The sequence below is a fragment of the Dermacentor albipictus genome, chromosome 2, assembly GCF_038994185.2.
Source record: "Dermacentor albipictus isolate Rhodes 1998 colony chromosome 2, USDA_Dalb.pri_finalv2, whole genome shotgun sequence".
Taxonomy (NCBI): domain Eukaryota; kingdom Metazoa; phylum Arthropoda; class Arachnida; order Ixodida; family Ixodidae; genus Dermacentor; species Dermacentor albipictus.
The window spans coordinates 79,836,219-79,857,443 of NC_091822.1; the positions used below are offsets into that span (position 1 = coordinate 79,836,219).

Sequence of the window (21,225 nt, forward strand, 5' to 3'; positions counted from 1 at the left end):
CACACTGGCTTATTGTGGGTGAACTTATGCCCGGAAACTCAATATTAAGCATTTACACACTTTAAAAGAAGAGTTAACAGGAGCCTATTCCACAGTCAACCGAGTCCCTCCGCCGAACGCACTTTTCACGCGCCCCGAAGGCCAAGAGCGACGCCGTGGCTTCTCATTGGATGGCAGACTCGGCCGCTGCCGTGAGCGCGTGCACGGGAGACATGCGCTGCATCGTCATGCGCGAGGCGTTGCTGGCGCTCTTCTAATGGCGATGCAACGAGTAATCGGTTTTAGCGATGAGACGCTTGGAAAGGTGCCTCATGAGAGTGCTCATAACTGGCATGTGGAGAGCTCTCTGCGGCAATATAACGAAGGAGCTGAATTTCGTAGCAAAATTTTTACAGTATGTTTTAGGATTAACTCCTGCAGTGCTCTTAAATATCCCCGAAAGTTGCAAAACCCAACTTCACTAGCAATGCTTTTATATTCAATGATTAAGGTACCGAAATGCCTCAACTCCTGTCGACTATGGTCTAAAGATCGAGCATTCTGAGCAAAAAAAGAACAAACACAACCACTATTTACAAACAGGTATACGCAAGCCAGCTTTAATTATCATACAAGAGCGCCAACAAAATAGTAGCAGCAGCAACAGCACTACTGCCAGCAACAGAAAACTTTGTATGCATATATTACACTATGTACAGCTTTTTGCTTTCCGCTGAAAGTCCATAAATTAGGGGGTGCATGCTGATAGTGACAGAAAAAGATAAAAGGACACTGTCCACTTTCTCCATCCCATTTCCCACACACGTGCAGTCTTTTTCGCTATAGTCCTCTATTTTTCCTTCACACCAGTGCCGGGAACAGTTCCGACAGGGGGTCTTCCCAGGGCGGAGAGTCATCAAAAAGGCTGTCCTCCCGGAAGCTGCAGTCGCTCAGTGGAGACACTGCAGACTCGTAGCCGGTCTCTGTGCTGTGTGCCGATGGACTGGCAGCCATCTTGAACATTTGTGGTGACAATGACAAAGCCTCTTGTGGAAGGCCAGATCCCTGCGCGTCACTGCTCTCGTCACAAGCGAAATCCAGATTGAGGGGGACCGAATTGGGGCTTCCAGGAACCGGGGAAGGGCAGTCGTCGATGACAACCACGGTGTCCTCAACCTCAATGACTGACGCGGGGGACACTGGGGCCATCACCGAGACTGGGGCGGGGGAAGGGGCAGCCAACGCTGTCACTGCTACTACAGTTGTTGAGGCATCTTCCATGGCAACATCAGCTGTGCCTGCGCTACTGCCATCTTCCTGTTTGTAGTAGACATGGTCGAAGTGGATCAGTTCTTTGATGGAGTCCAGCTCTTCTGGTGAGGCCCCCACCATACGTGAGGAGGCGCTCCGTTTTCGACCAGGCGATTGCCTGGGCTTTGTTGTTGTTGCTGCCGCCGTTGGAGCAGCAGCAGCAGGAACAGGCAGAGAAGGGATGTCCTCTGTGAGGGGCATGCCTCCTTCGAGCAGGTTCTGGCTGCACTCTTGGAGCAGGGCGAAGAGGTCATCGCACTCGTCATCAGCTGCCAGAAGCCGAATTGCATCATCCAGAGAGCAAGAGCCCGCAGCGGAACCTGGTCCTGCTGCAGAGGTCCACTGATGAGCGATGCATACTCAACGGAACCGCTGCTTGCTCTGGTCTCTGGTGATGAACACGGCTGCGTTGACCACAACAGGTTGGAAGGAAAGAACAAAAGAGCAAAATTAGGCAACACCAAGCAGGTTAAAAGGAACTGCACACAACATAGCCGATCATGCTGCTATACAAGTTCTTAATGAGTTATTACTAGTATTGCTTCAATGCCGCTACCACAGTCCCTCCCAATATAAAGAATATATCATGTAACTCTGATATGATAGGCAGCTGAAGATTGAACTGCTTCCTCCTGTCCCTAACATAACATACTGCCACTTTTAGGAAACGACAATGACAACTATAGTGTAGGCTTGAAGAGACTCTAAAGAAATATTTTGGCAATTTGGACTGGTAGGTTCTTTCAAATCCCTACATGATTTACTGAACAGAAAAAGTTTTACGTCCAAGTGAAAACACTAATGACGTGCGTTAGTGTGATGCTGCAAACTTCACGATATTTTCCCATAATTACATCCCCTTTGTGCAAGTATAGTCCAATGTTTCCCAGGTTAGAGCCTGCTTAGTGAGGCCGAGAACTGCTATAGTAGAAGTGCAATCTACTACTCTAGGTGAGATTTACGTGTTTTTAGTTGCCTTTCAAAACACTGCTCAACAGATGTCACCCAAAGTTCACCTTATTCAATCTGTCTGCACCATTAAATTTTATTAGGAAGCCAAAGGGCTCACTGTTACGGCATAATTTCAATGAACAGAAAAAACATGCTCTAAGTCAACTGGTTTTTGTATCTTGGCAATTCCGTAAAAAACAGTAACTGTTACAAACTCCCCTAAAAATGAGTAAACTTTTAAGCTGTAGCATCATTTCATTCCATCCCTATGGCCTTTCGTTGTGCCATAGCAGGTAATGACTACAACAATACAACCTGCACTATCTTGTACCACCTACCCATCACAATACTGAATGTGAGCTAGCTAACACAGTGCACATAATATAGACATCGTGCATCTGCATCTTCTGTGCATTCAATGGGTGCACAGAAGCATGCCATTCAATGCCACTGCATTAGCAGGTGTACTGTAATGACAGGCAGCAAAACTGCATCCAACTACTGTGAGAAAGCCATGTCCCTTGCGCAGCTCTAGCAACCACAACTAATGCACAATGTAACTAAAAAGCATAAACGACAATGCCACAGCATACAGACAACCATACCATGTCCAAAAGGTCATGTTCCAACAACACTACAGTACCAGGCCTATCTGTCTACTCACCTCGACTTTGATAACTGGTGGAGCTTCAGATGAAGTGGTGGTGGTGGGTTTGGAAATGGGTGCAGGAAGTTGGCTGGTAGGCTTTGCCTCGAGCCTTTCAACAAGTCGCTTGTTCTCCCTCTGGCATTCTTCCAGCCTTTCACGCAGGAGGCGGTTCTCCTCCATCAGGGCTATCTTCTGATGTAAAAAAAATGAAACAACAGTTCCTACAAGGGTATTTATTACCAAAAATGAACTGGCACCCCAATACCAAGTGGTGCAATAAGTGTCAATTTCACTATGACCCTTGTTAAAGCTTAATGCAGTGAAAATTTGGTGCATTATGTAGCTGTACACAGATTCTAAACGTAGGCCTGTTACACCAGCATACTGAATAGTGGCACGTGAAATACCAAGTGGTGCTGCTACTTCCTGTCCATGGGAAGAAACCCATTGCAAGTGAATTGAAGAATTGGTTGCTCAACATTTACGAACCGCGTAATCAGAATGTAACCCAGCTGCACAAACTTAAACAAGCAGATGAACTGGAAAACCGCTTTAGTGCTGCAGCACAACCCCAAAACCAAATGCACACACCTTGACCCTCGGCCTGCTCACCTTCACTAAGCTCAACGTAATTCACACGGGGTCATGTGAGCACTCACAATCCCTAAAAGATGACAGTAAGTGCAAAGCAAATCTACTGATGTGGAATGTACGCTGAAAAGAAGGAAAAAAAATTCACTTACGTCTGCCTGCAGTTGAGTGACCTGGTCCTCGAGTTCATCCATCCTTGCTTTTTTTCTGTCGCGGGCACTCTGCGCTGCCACACGGTTCTTCAGTTTCCTGGGAGCGGCCAAATTTGCATCGTTGAGCACTCAAGCATCCCTTCTGATATCCACCATAACAAAAAAGGAAACAAGAAGTCAGTTCACACTGGTGCGAGATGTTTAAGATACGCGATTAGCTGCGTTAAATAATTATGAGATGAAGTGATGGCGCCGAATGCAACATCTCGCAACGCTTTTCGACCCGCACACACAGGATACTCGTAACCTAAAACAAAAAAACAATGTGGGACTTTACGTGGCAACACCACGATCTCATTATGCGGCACGCCTGGGGTTCTTTAACGTGCACCGAAATCTGGTGTCCTACTTTGGGAAGCCGCGCTTGCGAAGCTGACAGGCATACCAGAGTGGGTTCTCTTGTCCACTGGTTTCTGGAGGCCCGGCCTGTGGGTCTGGTCGTCCCTGGGTGGCGACCTGGATGCACTTCTGCCCTGGACTCGGGTCGTTGCTTCTTGGCCGTAGGCAGTAGAGTGACCCTGGTACCACTGCAGAGGAGCGGAGTGCGAGGTGGGTGCGTCCACATTTTCCATCGTTTTTGAAGGCACTGATCGTTTCTCGCGTCTCTGGAGACCTAACCGTCCTGTGAGTTCGGGACGGCACGCTTAGCGCTTTCACGAACATACGCCATCAGTGAGTGCCTACGTCATGGGTATACAGCAGAGAAGAATACACAGAAAGCCATTTTTTTCTATTTTCTAAGCAAGTCTATAAAATATCATGCTGAATGTTTCTCCTTCACCAACTATAACTTCCCTATAAAGAAATATTTAATTATTTATCATTATAGTACAATGTGTGTCTGTATTAGCTAACGCATATACTTTTAATATACCTAGTTATTATATTTCGTTTTTATATTTCTCCAAATTTTGTGTTTCTTGCTGACCCCCAGAATGTGTTGCACCATTGCACGAAAAACAGTCAACTAGCCATCTCCTACCTGGTTTAGGCAAATATCATAAACGTCGCTTTCATCATGCTCCTAAAGGCAATTCAATTATGTCTCGAGCTTTAACCGAGCTTGCAACTTTCCGTTTGCAACCGCAAAGCATCTGGCGACAACAACAACAAAAAAAACGCTGTTAGGCGATGTACAGCTTTCTCTCTCTGCTTTTGCTTTTTACACTACTATCACGCACTCATTCATCCCCACCAGTCGCGTAGCCAAGGGGGAACACAATACCATGCCCGTGCCCCCCTCTCCCTTCTCGAAATTTCTGTGTTAGTATTCAGCCTGCCTCCCCTCTCCTCATCTCCGTCAAGTTGTTGCCCCCATCCAGAAGAAACTTCTGGCTGCGCCACTGGTTTCTCATCCATGTAACTCCATATTTCCGGCCGTCACGCAGAAGCGTCACAAACCTATCAAAGTCGGCTCCGAAATATTTGTGGATACAATGCGTGAAATAATGCCGCCTTTAATGTTTGCGACTAACAAACGTATTGGCTTCTTAACCGCGCTTTTCCACTTCCCGATTTCACTTGCACTACGGGGGTCGGGTGCGTCATTCCGTTTTCTGTACAAAGCGTGGGACGCAGGGGTTTCCCCAGGAATCAAATGAAGGGAGGGTGTCTCAATGGAAAGGGGGGGGGGGAGGCTAGATAAACTATACATGCGGTTTCTTTTTTAGTCCGCTAGTTAAATACAGTGAAAGCTCGTTAACTCGAACTTCAATAATTCGAATTTATGGATAATTCGAACTGTACGATTTGGTCCGGTCAAGCTCCACACAAGTCTATGTATAAAAAAGTCCATTAATTCGAACGCGAGAAGGTTCCCTCACGGATAATTCGAACTACGCTCACCTGGCACACGGCCAGAGAAAAGCGCCTACTGCCTACACACAAGGCTGCATTGCCTCCGAAACGGAGAGAACGGCGAGAGAAGGCAAAATCGGAAAAAAATCTAACCGACGCGGGGTCAGCCAGAAGGCAGTGGCGGCTGCCGCCTCTCCGTTCTACGTAACCTCCAAGACTTCTTGCCCGTTGCGAATCTCGGAGGCTTTGCAAATCTTGTACAGCTGCTAATGTGCGGAGATGGCACGGCAAGCGCCAAAACACAGCGAATCAAGTACGTCGCAGCTGCGCTTGCAATCAAGAACCAACGAATCAGGGCCTTCGCCACCTTCACATGTTCAGCGTCTTTGTCTCGGCAGTCTTCATTGGTTGTGCACCTCTGTTTTCAGCTTAGGAGGTATCGGCCGTCGCGAATCATTGTGATAGTGTTAAGCCTCGGCTAACGTTCGTTTCGGTGGACATCGGTGGTGTGGCACAGTCGGAGCCAGAGCTTCGACTTGAAGATGGCGTGTGCCCGCGGCACACGCCATCTCTTTCTGACACTCCAAATTTCTGACATGCCCTACTGCTTCCAAATCGCAGTGTACTGTTGCTCTCCTTCACTTTCGTTAGTTCGAACTTTCGTTAATTCGAACTGAAGCGGCTTCCCCTTGCAGTTCGAATTAACGAGCTTTTACTGTATAAGCGTCCGTTACCCAAGTGCCCATCACCGTGACGTGTTTCCCTTTTTCTCTATATACACCTGGGAGGCGCTGTTTTCTATTAAATCCGAAAAAACACTTATCTTTTAGAAATTCAGTTTTTACCGAAAAAGGTCCATATTCAGTTTTTAAATGTCCGACCACTTTTTAGCGTATAAGGACATTTTAAAACTTGTTGCCAGCGCCAATGACGAGATTTAAGTTTTTGAAACAATGTTTAGGGAGTACACGAATTATGCAGCACTTATAAAGGGGACACAGGAAGAAAGGACCACTACGGGAAAAGATTTTAGCGAAAAAACTGCGGCAGCCTACTCAGAAAAGCTGAGACGCGGCCACGTGAACCAAGCGTAAACATAGGTAAACATGATAGACCGGAAGTTTTCTGGGACATCTTCTGGTGGCTGTAATTTAGGTGGATGGATGCATCGAAGGTAGGAGCGTCCCTTTCGAAACGGGGTGATGGCGGTTACCACCAAGCTCAGCTTTTTATTTTTGTTTAACTGTGTTGTAAGTAATTAAAATTCGCCATTTTTTTAAAATGACCTAGCTTCCTACACTTTTAACCTTATGTCACCTCTCTGATCTGGAGCCACCAATCTTCCAATCGCGTTTTGCTAATTTCCACCGGATATTTCTTTACCTGTCTGTTGTTGTCTCTGAGCCGTAGGGCCTCAGGAAGCGTGGCTATGCCCGCATCGACATCGGGATGGATGCCATCAAATTTTAGTATGAGGTGTTCTATTGTGTCTACATATTTACCACACACAGTACATGTGTCTTCTTCGTTAAATTTATTTTCATAGTCCGCGTTCTAAGACATCCTGACCCAACTTCAAAGAGTAGGGCACTGCCTCTTGAGTTATCATAAAACGCTTCCTTCCTGATCTGCTGTTTCCAGTATCGATATCGTTTCCCACTATTCTTCTTTTCCATTGAATTTGTCCCATTTTTACCTTCCGCGTTTTTAGACTGTAATTTATTGCTCTGTCTTTCTCCGTCCTCGTGTCTGGCATATTTACTCGTTAGCTTCCTAGTGGGACTGTACAAGTATATACCGATGGTTCGGTCACGCCATCTGCCACAACGGCCGCATTTGTCATCCCACAACTTGGAATTGCTCAACGATTTCGATTAGACCACAAATCGACATCTACGGCTGCAGAACTTGCGGGAATACGAGAGGCTGTCCGTTTTATGAGAACGCAGACACCCCATAAATGGACGATATTGTGCGATGCCAAATCAGCGCTACAGGCGCTAAAATACTTTTTAAAGAAAGGACCATACTATCTGCTCGTGCTGGAAATCGTCGAACTTTGTCACAGTGCCGAGTTAAGTGGCCACGTGATTACCTTTCAATGGATGCCTAGCCATTGTGGTGTCTTTGGTAATGAACTCGCTGACAGTGAGGCAAGATCGGCCTCCTCTTCCTCTGATGAAGTACGGATTGCCTACTCGCGACCTGACACCAACTCCATGATCAAGGCACTCATGCAGGACCTTACGAAGGCTTACAGAGCCCACTCTGATAATATTCACAGACGTCTACATACGATTGACCCAGACGGTAAATTCTGTTTGCCCCCGAAGCTTACACGGAGCAAAACATCATTGCTACACAGGATTCGGCTCGGTGTTGCTTTCACCCGTCGCTACGTACACCTCGTCGGCCAATCGAACAACCCCGATTGTGTACACTGCCAGATGCCCGAAACACTGCAACACGTACTGTGCGACTGCCCAGCATATATGCTGGAGCGAAGGACTTTAGACAGTTTCCTAGCCAGCGTTGGCAGACAACTACCGGTCGAGGAAGCTATCCTCGGCCCATGGCCTGACACTGCAATTTCAGTGCGTGCAACAAAAGTATTGTTGAAGTTCCTGCAGGACACCAAGCTCTACGAGCGGCTCTAGCGAGGCAACTGTCTCATGTATACATAAGCACTCACCACTTCTCTTATCATCATCATCCATCCCAATACTTTCACTCCCCTTCCCTCTTCCCCAGTGCAGAGTAGCAGACTAGAGCGCACTAGCTCAGGTCGACCTCTCTGTCTTTCCAATCAATAAATTCTATTCATTCATTCCTAGTTATTTTCCGCCATAGTGAGTCAATGCTCTTTCTGTATAGATATTTAAAGGCCTTAGCTGCCCACCTGTTGTCATCCAATTTCCTCAGGCGTTTTTCGTACAGGATTTTACCCTGAGCTTCCCCTGCTTCGAACGATGCCCAGCCCATATCCCCTGTACTGCCTCGTTTGTGGTTTTCCCGTGGGCACCTAGTGCTAATCTTCCAACAGCTATCTGATTTACTTCTAGTCTTGACTGAACTTCTGCCCATAAGCACAAGACCGCATTCCCGAAAGTAAGCCCCGGCACCATTATTCCTTTCCAAGTACCTCTCAGTACTCCATACCTGTTGTACCCCCACAACGCCCTATGTTTCATTATCCCGGCATCTCTTCTCCCTTTGCTATGAGAGACTGTTCGTGCTTTTCCGTGTACATCTGCCCTTTGTTTATACATACCCCGAGATATTTGTATTCGGTCACTCGGGGTATTTCATGGCCTTGTATTGAAAACTCCTGATTAGTTGTAGCGTTGAAAAACATCCCACCGGACTTAGCTGCGCTGAAACTGAAACCTAGAGTCTCCTTCGTCTCCACAATAATTAATCAGGGTTTGCAAATCTTCCTGGCTATCTTAACAGTACAATATCGCCCGCTTACATTAAACCCGGTAGTCGTTGCTCAGCAACCTTTCCGCCTAATCTGTACGACAGATTATACCCTAGATTGCTTCCTTGTAGCCTTCTTTCCATACTTATCATATAAAGCATGAACAGCAGCGGTGATAGAGGACAACCTTGCCTTAATCCTTTGTGAACCTCGATAGTTGCCCTACTCTTAATTCCTTCCCATGTTATTTCAACATTATTTTCTCGATATATTTCCTGTAGGAAATCAATTACCTCATGACTTATACATTCATCTTTTAATATGTTCCACAGGAGTTCCCTGTTCACGTTGTCGTATGCACCGCTTATGTCCAGGAAGGCTAAATACAGGTCTATTTTCCGTCTTAGCTATTTATATGCACTGGGTAAGCACGAACAGGCTATCATTTAAGCGCCTACCACTTCTGAACCCGTTCTGAAGTTCTCCGAGTATTCTATTACTTTCTGCCCATGACTGCAGTTTTAATTTCACCGCCTGCATCGCCAGCCTATATATATCTAATGTTATCGTAATTGGTCGGAATTATTTTATGTTCGCCTTATGGCCTTTCCCTTCATAAATCAAATTCATTTTACTCTCTTTCCAGCTGTGTGGAATTTGCTTATTTGTTATGACTGCCTTCAATGCTTTTATCAGCGTTTTCTTGTTATTTGGCCCAAGTTCCTTAATTAACTTGATTGGAATTTCGTCTAGCCCTGCGGACGTGCATTTCGGAACATTTGCTTCCGCCTTTTTCCAGTTAAGGTTGGTCAGTTCTAAGCTGTTTTCTAATGTGCTATCCTGTGTCGCTCCCTCATTTTGGGCGATTACCCTATCGTCTTTCCTAAATGACTCAGCAATAACTGAACCAATGTAGTTCACAGCCTCATCTCCTCTAAACATTTTTCCTCGGCATCGTGAATCTGTTCCTGCTTTCCGTTATTCGCTTTACCCAGCCAGCTTATATTGTTCCAAAATTTTCTTGACTCCCCTTTAGTTGCATCGCGAACTTCAGCCAGCCAGCAATCAGAGGACTGCTTTATTTTAGCCTGGACGAGGACCTGCACTTGTTTCTTTTGTCGATAAGATTCCCATTTTTGGCCTATTTCCTCTTCAAATAACTGCGCCCTCTTTGCTTCTCTGTGTTCCCGTGATGCCAACCGTCATTGTTCGATGGCCTCCCTAATTTGGGCTTAGGCGTAAGTAGAAACACGCAACCGGGAACGAGCTCGTCTACGCCGTGCCGATGCTGCAGCCCGGGCACAAGAACCGGTTCGTGCAGCCGAGCGCAAGCAGTAACTGCGTACCGAGGATCCGGTAGCCTACCAAGCCGTTGTTTGATGAACCGTCTCAATTAACCCGGTAATAAACACCGGGCCCGCGCGTTGCAGCTTCGCTGGTTGACCATCTGTACGGAGTGCTTGGGCGGTGATTTCTTTTTTTACACGTTACTTAACAGGCCCCTCTGAAGTATCAGTCAGTTGCAATTTTTGTTTCAATTTCAATTTTATTTTCGTAAATTTGTAGTATACATTTTAAAGAATATAAAAATACAGAAGGAGGTCTCATAGTCAAAAGGACTGAACGCGAGCCCTCCAATTAATACGCACGTCAAAGAAAAATAAACGTACAGTGAACAACACCAGGTTATTCACAACAGCTAACGTCATGTAATGTAGAACAACTCTCAGTGAATACATGGCAAACAAACAGGATTACGAAAAATACACTATCTCTTTCACAAGTATAAGTTAACAATGAACACAACATTGTAGACAAATAGAGTCAGGAATGATTAACTATATACTCAACAAATACGAGTATAAACGCGAATAGTGAACACCGTTGAAACTTCCTACACGTCAGTGCAGCGGGGGACACCGCGCACGAAAGGAGAAGCTAGCTGCATCTTGTCCGCCTCCACCCTTCCTCCCCCTCACCTTCATTAATATTTCTGCATTGTTGGCTGGCTTGGAGAGCCGAGTCCAACATCCATGCCAGCTTGCTCTATGGCGAGTTTACTTGCTCACCGGTTCTCTTCGATACGCATGAAACCTTTCTTTCAAAGCAAAAGAACTGGAACAGCCGCGAAGAACTTTATTAGTTTTTCACAAGCCGTACGCTGGAACTGCGCACACAGAGTTTAAAGCGGATGGGGGCAGAGGTCAGGACATCCGGACATCCTGAACTAGATCCGTGCATGGCTCCAACACCAACAAGCCATCGTTCTCACGCCGTAATCCTCCTTGCGTCATCATTATTTCCACGCCTTCACGTCATCATTCCGTCGTTGCTTTCTAATCTTCTCTTTTTTCTTATCTTTTCTACCCGGCAGGCAACTATCTGGTGTGAAGAAATTATAGGGAGCTTGTAGGCATAAGGCGGGGCCAACTGGCGCAAAACAGGGCTTTAAGTGTAACATATCTGAATGAAACAGCGCAAAAATACCTGACACAGCGAGTACCAAACTGACACGCATGCAGAGTGCGTCTGTGCTCAGTGTGTGTGTTTTCTAGTCGCAGTGCCCCGTCCTATGCGCTGTCTCGTTCAAAGATGGCGTATAGTTGCTGGGATTCAAATCTTAGCATAGTTGTAGATCGCTGGCAGAGGCCTTCCTCCTGCAGGGTACATATAAAGGCTAATTATTACGATTATAACGATGATGACATTGCGATTTGTTGCATAATAAAGGAAAGAAAACGAAACACACGCACACAAAGACCTGCACACGCTTGCAACTATAGTTGGGAGTCTGCGCAACTCCAGCGTGTGTATCACCGTGGTCGCTTGGTGGCTATGATGGGATGCTAAGCGCGAGGTCGTGCGATTGAATCGCGGCCACGGCGGCCGCATTTCAATGGGGGCGAAATGCAAAAACACCCGCCTACATGGATTTAGGTGCACGTTAAAAACCCCAGGTGGTCCAAAATATTCCGGAGTCCTCCACTGCGGCGTGCCTCATAATCAGATCGTGGTTTTGGCACGTAAAACCCCAAAATTTTTACGCAGCGTTGTACGTTGTCCTTTCTCCTCCTCGGAACTTTACGTGGAACTGTGTTCACAGCTGGGGACAAACAGGGGGAAGGCGGAAGATGGAAATTCAAGACGACGAGCAAAACGAGAATAAGGCGAAAGCGGGAGCCAACGTTTCGACAAGTCCACTTGTCCAAACGCTGGCTCCCGCTTTCGCCTTGTTCTCGTTTTGCTCATTGTGTTCATAGCTGTATCCCGGGTCACGTCCGCACACCTATATGCGCAACTGCACGGATAATTAGAATTAGACGTCGAGTCAAAAATGAACTAAATAGGGCCGTGGCGCAATCACTTGCGAAGTAAAGCTGTGAAGCCATTTTTATTCCACATAACGAATGATATTACGCTAGTTATGGCGCTGTCATAACCAAATTCTGACTCGGTACCGAGAGCACGGATAACTACAAGAACGACATCGCTACGCGGGGGCCCTAATATCCGATTCACGCTAAAACTGTTACCTATCACATGCGAGCATATACGCAGCCGAACACAGAAAAGTGGCGTGGCACTGCCGCCTTCTTTTCTTTTTAAAGCGGATCTTTCTTTACTTCTTCTTCCCGTTTAACTGCTGCCGTCTTGCCGAGCATGTAACTTGGGTCCAAGGGAATGTGCCAATGGTCAAGTGCCCGAGTAGATTACTTGGGACACTGGATATGCGCAAGCGGGCATGTGGCACAGGGTATATGAACATTGTTGACCAATGCCACCCGCCTACCCCCCCCCCCCTCCTTAGATTAAGTATGTGGCACTGCGTAGGTGCCCGAATAGACAAGGCGAACAAAATTCAAGAATTGAAGAAGTAGGCGACCGAAGATCGAAGAAGTTCGCAACATAAGCGCACCAGTATGGAGAAAGTTAACAGAATGGCAACTGAACGCTCTGTTCAGTAAACGAGAGCGCAGAACTACAGAGAAGTAGAGAGGGATTCTAAGTGAAGGCATCTCAATAAAGAACAAATAAAGCTTCGCTTAGCACGCCTTCCCCCATGTGCGTAGGATCCGCCTATCATTCTTGCTTCTTAATTTTTTTATGCGCAGCGCATACGTGCGCGCGCGCATGCCACGACCGAGCTCTTATTTGCTTTAGTTTTAAGGAACACACCTGGCTACCGGTATCTTGTACTGCCTGCTGCACTTCATGACGTGAAACGGAAAAGTTCAACTCTCTTAGGAAGGGATTCCGCGAAAGGTTTCGAAACTTCTAGGGAATCCGCTGGCGGTTATGTCTGACGTCAACGCGACTTTTTTTGTTGAGCCTTGGCATCATTCGAAAGGATAAACGAATAGCTTGGGCTCTGCTGACTACAGGGGAATATGGCAAGTAAAGGTAGCGTCGAGGATTGACTCGAAGTAAGAATTCGGAAGAGAAGAAGTAAAGGACAGGCAAAGTTGAAGAAACTCATTATGTAGCATTTCTTAGACTGTCAAGAGGTGCCATGTGTATAGAACTTCTTGACGTCAAGTAGAACGTCATCTTCGGCACCTTGGAGATACCAGGTTTGCGTGCGTGCGTGCGTGTGTGTGCGCGTGCGTGCGTGCGTGCGTGTGTGTGTGCGTGCGTGCGTGCGTGTGTGTGTGTGTGTGTGTGTGTGTGTGTGTGTGTGTGTGTGTGTGTGTGTGTGTGTGTGTGTGTGTATGTGTGTGTGTGTGTGTGTGTGTGTACGCTCGAGTGAAGTATACAGAATTTTCCGAATATCACATGCGCTAGATAGCGCAGTTCTACCGAAATGGCCGGCATTACTCGCACGAGACATTGAAAGGCATAACGGACCAATTATTAAAATTGCACTAATTACGTTTTCTATTAATCCCATCACGGTGCATATCGTAATTTACTAATTGTGGCCAGTGAATTCGAAGACGCGGACATCACTAGCACGAGAAAACGAAACTCGTATTCAACTAGTTAACAAATGTTCACTAAATAATATCTTAATTGATTCCATTACGGCAAGTATTGCAATCTACGAATCTACGCTGAAGTTGCAAGACGATTCATTTGAAATGAATCTCCAGGATGACATCAGTTCCGAGGTATTATTGCCCAAACTGTGGGATGAAGTACAGGGGCGTTCGAGATGTGTTTAAAAAATGAAAAATTAAATTATGAGGTTTTCAAGGCAAAACCACGACCTGATTATGAGACACGCCGTAGTGGGAATAACTTGGGACACCGGGGGTTCTTTAACGTGCACGTAAATATAAGCACACGGGTGTTTTCGCCTTTCGCCCCCATCGAAATGCGGCCCCCGTGGGTGGGATTCGATCTAGGGACCTTGTGCTTACCAGCCCAACAGCATCGCCACTAAGCAACTACGATGGATCGAGTTACTTTTATGTTTCAATGCTTGAAGGAGCATTTTGTTAAAAAGTAACTGGAACAATAGCGCATTTCCCCAGGTGGTTTGATGGCGCATATATCCAAAACTGATGTCATTCTGGAAATTCATTTCAAGTGGATATGCCTTGCAATCTCATCGGCTACAATTCGTGAAGTGCGATATGTGCCGTAAAGTAAATAATTAAGAAGTTGATTAGTGAACTTTTGGTAGCTAGCTGAATGTGTGTTTCGATTTCTTGTGCTAATAATGTCCGCCTCGGCGAATAATCTGGCTCGAGGGCTAGAATTACGTTATCAACAAGAGGTGATTTTTAAATGTTCCGAAAACTTACATATGATCATCGCGTATATGCGCCGTCAAACTTGCGGTAAAAATAAACTGTTGTTCCACACAGTTCTTTAACGAAGCGCCATTTTGTGCAGTGGTGCACAAAAAATAACTGGAACGCCTATGTGTTTGCTTGCACACATTGGAAATAAATTTTTCGAAATGTGTCAGTCATCCTGGTCACCCCGTGTTTACCTCTGACCAGGCGTTACACACAGACGGACGGATTTCCGGGGGAAGAAGCCTTAGAATGCTCGCACCTTGAAAATCATCACGCCAGTATAGACCGTTCGAAAGCATGGATGAAACGCATATTCAAATGCGTTTGGAACATGGAACCAAGATATCATTTTTTTTTCGCAGAATAAATTGTACCTAATATAATTCAATAATGAATTAAATATTTCTTCCGTTCAGCGTTATAAGCAACACGTGTCGATCATAAAGGTTCATTGTCTACGTAATGCGTCAAGTGAGGTCTTTAAGTACAATAAACTGAAGTGAACGATGTTAATCCCGACAAATGCGATGTCGACCTCCGCAGTGAACGGCAAATCAACTGCAACATAGTCTTGTAAAACAATTTTTGTGACTGCATACACGACTGGAAGCAATTAACTAACTGCAATTCCTCAGAGTGACCCGCGCCCAAATATTGATATCCGCTTGCCCTTCCACCATATTGCTTGAAAGGACTACGACATTCAAGCGCTCCCTGTGAAGAGCGAGCATGCACCTCAACAATATTAACAGATATGTTTTTTTATTTGTCCACACTCTTCCTACACAGCTGCAGCGAACATACAGGTCACACACGCACCTGCACACAGTATACCGATCTGCTGAAGCCGTGCCTCGTCGCGAGATGGATCGACTTCGCAGAACGCAGCTGCTGTGACATCCTCCCTTCCCGCGCCAGGGTCATGTGCGTGGCTGGTTGTCCTTCAAACACATGTGCCGTAGAGAACAATAAGGCGATTTCTTTTATTTCTTATTTTATTTTTGCTCATTGGTGCGCATCTCCTCTTCGAGTGCGGCCGGCTGCGGCAGCTGAGCACGACCGCAGCCGGCGGTGATCTTGGAGGCAATCTGCGGTGGGCCCGAAGCCTCAGCGATCCGAGATAGCTGATGGCTTCGTGTGCCCAGTGTTCTCGTGGGCCTAGTTCGCATTGAAGCGAAAGGCAGCAGGAAGGGGGAATTCGCTCGCCGCTGCTGCCACTCTTGATCATGCCAGCGTGATCCGTGAGATTGCTTCAGACTCTCATGAAGACTAAACTTGGAGTCGAAAACGACGCTGATATTACGGACAAATAAAAGTATAAAAAGAAGGACACGCGTACGCGCTGTGAATACCGTGGAATGGCACTCCTTGTCATAGTCGTATTTGGTGTGATGTGTGCCGTACTGGGGCCTTCCGACATGACTAAATGTAATTCTACCTAACAGTCGGCTTCTTCACAACTCTTACAGGCCACAGAAGTTGTGTTTAGGACGTTAACTTTTTTTTCCTTTATCGGCACTGAAAAGCCAACTTCAAACAGTCTAGTGAAGCCACTTCTCTAAAGTAAACAAATTTTTATGGGTGTTCTGCAAATAAATATATTAGTCTGGGCTTATTTCAGGCTTTTATCTAATGTACTGATTCAATCAAGCACTTAGAAAAATTGTCCTTCTTCAAAAACAATTATTGAGGTAAAGGGTTAAAGATATGTCAATTCAAAGCAAATAAGTCTCCTGCAACACACACAGTTGCGTTACTTCATTCACAGCCTCAGGCACTACACATTTTATGGTTTCACACCTACTCACCTGGTATAACACAGCACTCATAATACATAACTAAACGAATGAAAATTAAGCGGTAACCTAAAGAAATCAAGGTCAACCAGGTGAATTCACGAGCAGGTAGCTTCACGCTCAAATGGCTTATCAAACAGTGTGTTGCCCGAAAAATACTAGACGAACAAGGCCGGTGACGTCACGTGCAGTGCCTCGGGGAAATGCATGCAGCGGTACGACAATACCTGCTTTCATGTTTTTGCTCATGTCATATCAACCTCGTGTCATATCAACCTAAATCAATACACTCGTAAGGAGAGCTTTTCAGCAGGCCATAGGCTTACCCGGAAGCACCTCAGAAGAATTGATTGAAGCTCAGCAGACAGCTCAGTTGGAACGACTTGCCAGCACCCGGACTGGCAGAAGTATACTCGAGAAAATACCAATTACTTACGATAACCACCAAGGACTCAAGGTTGCATGGCCAGAGAGATTAGAGGCAAGATTCCAATCCCAAATATACCCAAAAATATCCACGTGGAACAAAATCAGGGCCGTAGAACGAGCAGAGCTAAAGCTCTATACAAACCGTATCGCAATGACGAGAAAGCGCTATTCGTGGACGCCGCGGAGTATTCAAATCACCAAGCTTTTACAGCAGCAGCAATTAATACAAAGCAAAAAAGCATACACACGTGCTCAATCAAAACCACGGTATCTGAGGTTGCGGAGGAGGTTGCCATCGCTGTGGCTATCGCTTCTCCCAAATATAGATACATAATTAGAGACTCTCAATCGGTTATACGAAATTACGCCAGGAGACGGATATCAGCTGAGGCTTCAAGAATTCTAAACAATAAAGCCAAACTATATCATCTGAGGAATTTCACGACAAGAAAATCGTCTGCTTCCCAGCCCATACAGCGTGCGAATCCACCACCACCCCCAACCTTAACCAGTCTGCCCATCGTGTTGCGCGAGGACTCGTTAACCGCGCCCGATTAGGAGGGGAGGCTCTGACCGAGGAGGAGATGTAACGGAAGGATAGGGATAGACTGTTCTCATTCAGTGACAGTACTCAATTATATAGAAAGACGAGGTGTATATATCCGTGTAGTCGAAAACTGGACAGGTCTCACGCGGTTGACTGGAGGCACCTTCAAACTAGAACTTAGACGAACCCGGTACATCTTAACCGCATGTTTTCGGAATTATGCCCTGATGCCAAATGTAAATTATCTGATAATAGAGGAGCCACCCCAGATCACATACTCTGGGATCGTGCAATAGTTCAGAGGAGAATTGCAGTCCCCCCGGATGGACTATAATAGAGGCGCAGTGGAGAGCGTAACTGACTAGCTCAGATCTTCAGGACCAACTTTGGGCCATCCGGCAAGCCCGGGGGGCTACAGAGAGACAGGGTCTCTCTGCTACCCCCGGCGCAGCCTAGACCCAGGCCATCAATTGCAGGATAATTAATAAAGTTGTCCCACACACACGTACAACCACGCAAACGCGTAGTGCACTGCTCGCGCGTTCGTCGTCTTCTTCCTTAGCTGGCTGCGATGTGCAAAAAACTAGCATCATCACAATGGCTCCAGCGTCGTTGTCTTCTACAGTTGGCTCCGTTGCGGCGCATCATTCCAGTGTAGAAGGAAGGAAGGAAATCAACTTTATTCAAGGTCCTGCAGGCCCCGAGAGCTTTGAACTCTCATGGAGTTGGTGTCTTCCACGACGGAGCCCGGAGGTTGAGTTTCCTGGCGGCGTCGTGGACCTGCTGGACGGCCCAGAGTTGTGGAGCGAGTTCTCCGCTGCGGATTGCTTTTTCAAACTTGCGATTGTCCGGTTCGGAGTTTATGTGAGCTTACGAGCACGGCCAGAGTAAATGATAGACGCCAAGGGATGTATTGCAATTGGTGCAATAAGACTTGTCGTAGGGCTCAAGCATGTAGTGGTGTAGTATGTTTTGCGTGGAGTATGCGTCTGTTTGTAGCATTCTGGGTGTAACCGCTTGAGCCCGAGTGAGCGTGCGGTGTGGCGTGCTATACTCTCTAAGTTCTAAGTAGTAGTGTTTAGTGATTTCATTGTCTGTAGTGGGGGCGTCCTTGTTCTCCGAGTGGTCGGGTGAAGCCGCGCGGTCTGTAAGCGCGCGCGCAGCCTCGTGTGCCGCCGCGTTAAGGTTAGGGACGTCGCCGATCTTTGGTCCTAAGTGTGCCAGGAAGCACTATATTGACACGTGTACTTGTCTTTATCGGGCGACAAGTATTGTCGCCTAACAAATGTTATCGCACAGCGCGGGACGCGCCTGCATGTGTCCGAAGTTTCTGGAAAGTTATCGATGCTTCTATCCGCTGTCTGTTGTCGCCGAACGTTGTGTTATCTGATTTCATCGCTTGACACGAATGGTGTAGAACATTTTAGAAGGCATGCGGGTCGCAACGTTTAATCTGGAACATTCGATGATTGCTGTATAAAAGCCGACGCGCTTGACCCGCTGATCAGATTTTCGACGATCGCCGAGCGTGTTCGCCGCTATCGTTGCGCTATAAGTGTAGCCTGTTTTGTGGGCACAGGTTCGCCCAATAAAAGTTAGTTTTGTCTATCACAGTATTGCTACTGTGTTCTTAACGTCACCACCACGTGACATCTGGTGGAGGTGCATTTGGTCCATGTACCGGACGCCCCCGACAAGCCGTGATCCAAGCCCGGAACGCAAAGACAACACCAACGCAGTCCCGGACCATCGAGCAAGCCGCCGTCTTCAACAAGTGCCCCCGGAGCACGGACTTTTGCCTGAGACGACCAGGAAGATCGCCACCAAGTCCATCCCAATGGCAGCCCCGGCATCGCCCATCGTGCTGCAGCAGCCCAGGGAGCCTCCGACGTTCCGTGGTTCAACTTTCGAGGACCCGGAAAGCTGGCTTGAGACGTACGAGAGAGTCGCTACGTTCAACAACTGGAACAGTGACGACAAACTGCGATATGTCTTCTTCGCATTGGAAGACGCGGCCAGGACGTGGTTCGAGAACCGAGAAGCCACCTTAACGACCTGGGAACTTTTCCGAAGCGGCTTCCTGCTGACATTCGCAAGCGTCGTACGCCGAGAACGAGCCCAAGCGCTATTAGAAACCCGGGTGCAGCTACCTAATGAGACGACCACGATCTACATGGAAGAAATGAGCCGTCTCTTCCGCCACGCCGACCCTGAAATGCCCGAGGACAAGAAAGTCCGCCTGCTGATGCGTGGTGTGAAAGAGGAACTTTTTGCCGGAATGGTACGAAGCCCACCGAAGACCGTCGACGAGTTTCTTCGCGAGGCCACCAGCATCGAGAAGACACTCGAGATGCGAAACCGGCAATTCGACCGCCGCACGACCTCGACAAACTACGCCAGAGTTCAGTCACTGGCCGCCGACGACCTACGCGAGACTATCCGAGCTGTCGTGCGGGAGGAGCTACAAAAGCTCTTCCCATCATCACAGCCTCAAGTGACTTCGATTGCCGACGCCGTGCGTGAGGAGCTCCAACAACAACTTGGAGTAGCCCCTGAATCGCCGCAGCCTGAGCCGCAAGCGATGACCTACGCCGCCGTCGCACGCCGTCAAGGACCCCCTCCGCGACCACGCCAGGGCCCTGTCACGCCGCAGTTTCGTCGTCCGCCGCCGCCGCCGCCGCCGCCAGCACGACCACCCGTCGCCCAGCGCACCTACGCGAGGAAGACGGACATTTGGCGTGCTCCTGACCACCGCCCGCTCTGCTACCACTGCGGAGAAGCGGGTCACGTCTACCGAAGATGTCCGTACCGGGAGATGGGACTGCGAGGTTTCGCCGTCAACGCGCCGCGTCCACAGCTTGGAGAGCGCCCACGTGACATCGCCGATTACCTCGCCGCTACTCAGTGGAGCCCTCGACGGCCATCCCGTTCGCCGTCACCAGGACGCTACCTGTCGCCGCAGCGGCGACCATACACCGGCCCAGCCCGGGGCCGCTCTACGAGCCCATATCAGGAAAACTAAAAGCAGCAACCGATGGAGGTGCGGTTGCTGTTCGTCGAACTGACGAAGATCCTCCGCCGCCGCCGAAGACGACAAAGAAACGATCTCGACGACCTAATGATGACACGCCGCCGACCCGACGAAGTCAGGAAGCCAAGACTACACCGACGAAAGACGGCTTGACGACGCGACGTTCCAGCTTCAGTTCAACACGACGCAGCCGTGATCCGACGCCAAGACCCAACTGCAACGCCAGACAAAGAACCACCGACCTCGATGTACTTCTAGACGGCCACGCAGTCACTGCCTTAGTCGACACAGGGGCCGATTACTCCGTAATGAGTGGACACATCGCCGCCCAGTTGAAGAAGGTTAAGACTGCATGGGAGGGCCCCCAAATTCGGACCGCTGGAGGACACCTCATTACGCCGACTGGAATCTGCACGGCAAGAATAACCGTTCATGACCGGACTTACCCTGCCACCTTCGTTATCCTCCAGCAGTGTTCACGAGACGTCATTCTCGGTATGGACTTCCTGAACCAACACGGCGCAGTCATCAACCTGAAGTCGAAGTCAATAACGCTGTCGGAAGATAAAGCGATACCGCCGGAGAGCCCTCGTAGTCACCACGCCTTGAGTGTGCTCGAAGACCAAGTGAGCATCCCGCCCCGCTCCAGCATTGTTATTTCGGTCGGCACCGAAATACCCGCTGACGTAGAAGGTGTCATCGAAGGCGACCAACGTCTCCTGCTAGACCGTGAAATTTGCGTCGCAAGAGGGATCGCTCGACTGCAT

At 47.8% G+C, this 21,225-nt stretch overlaps 1 protein-coding gene across 1 annotated transcript; it reads right to left on the reverse strand.

Moving 5' to 3' along the window:
• Positions 1 to 571: 571 nt before the first annotated feature.
• On the reverse strand, positions 572 to 3,793 carry LOC139055974 (uncharacterized). The gene is made up of 3 exons (XM_070533691.1): positions 3,634 to 3,793; positions 2,906 to 3,082; positions 572 to 1,694 (listed from the first exon to the last, which is right to left on the reverse strand). Exon 3 carries the CDS (start codon positions 1,489 to 1,491, stop codon positions 841 to 843), a length of 651 nt encoding a protein of 216 aa, XP_070389792.1. The 5' UTR covers positions 1,492 to 1,694; positions 2,906 to 3,082; positions 3,634 to 3,793; the 3' UTR covers positions 572 to 840.
• Positions 3,794 to 21,225: the final 17,432 nt, after the last annotated feature.

Excerpts from the sequence above, each read along its gene's own strand:
- LOC139055974 (XM_070533691.1), bottom strand. The coding sequence starts at position 1,491 with ATGCCCCTCACAGAGGACATCCCTTCTCTGCCTGTTCCTGCTGCTGCT.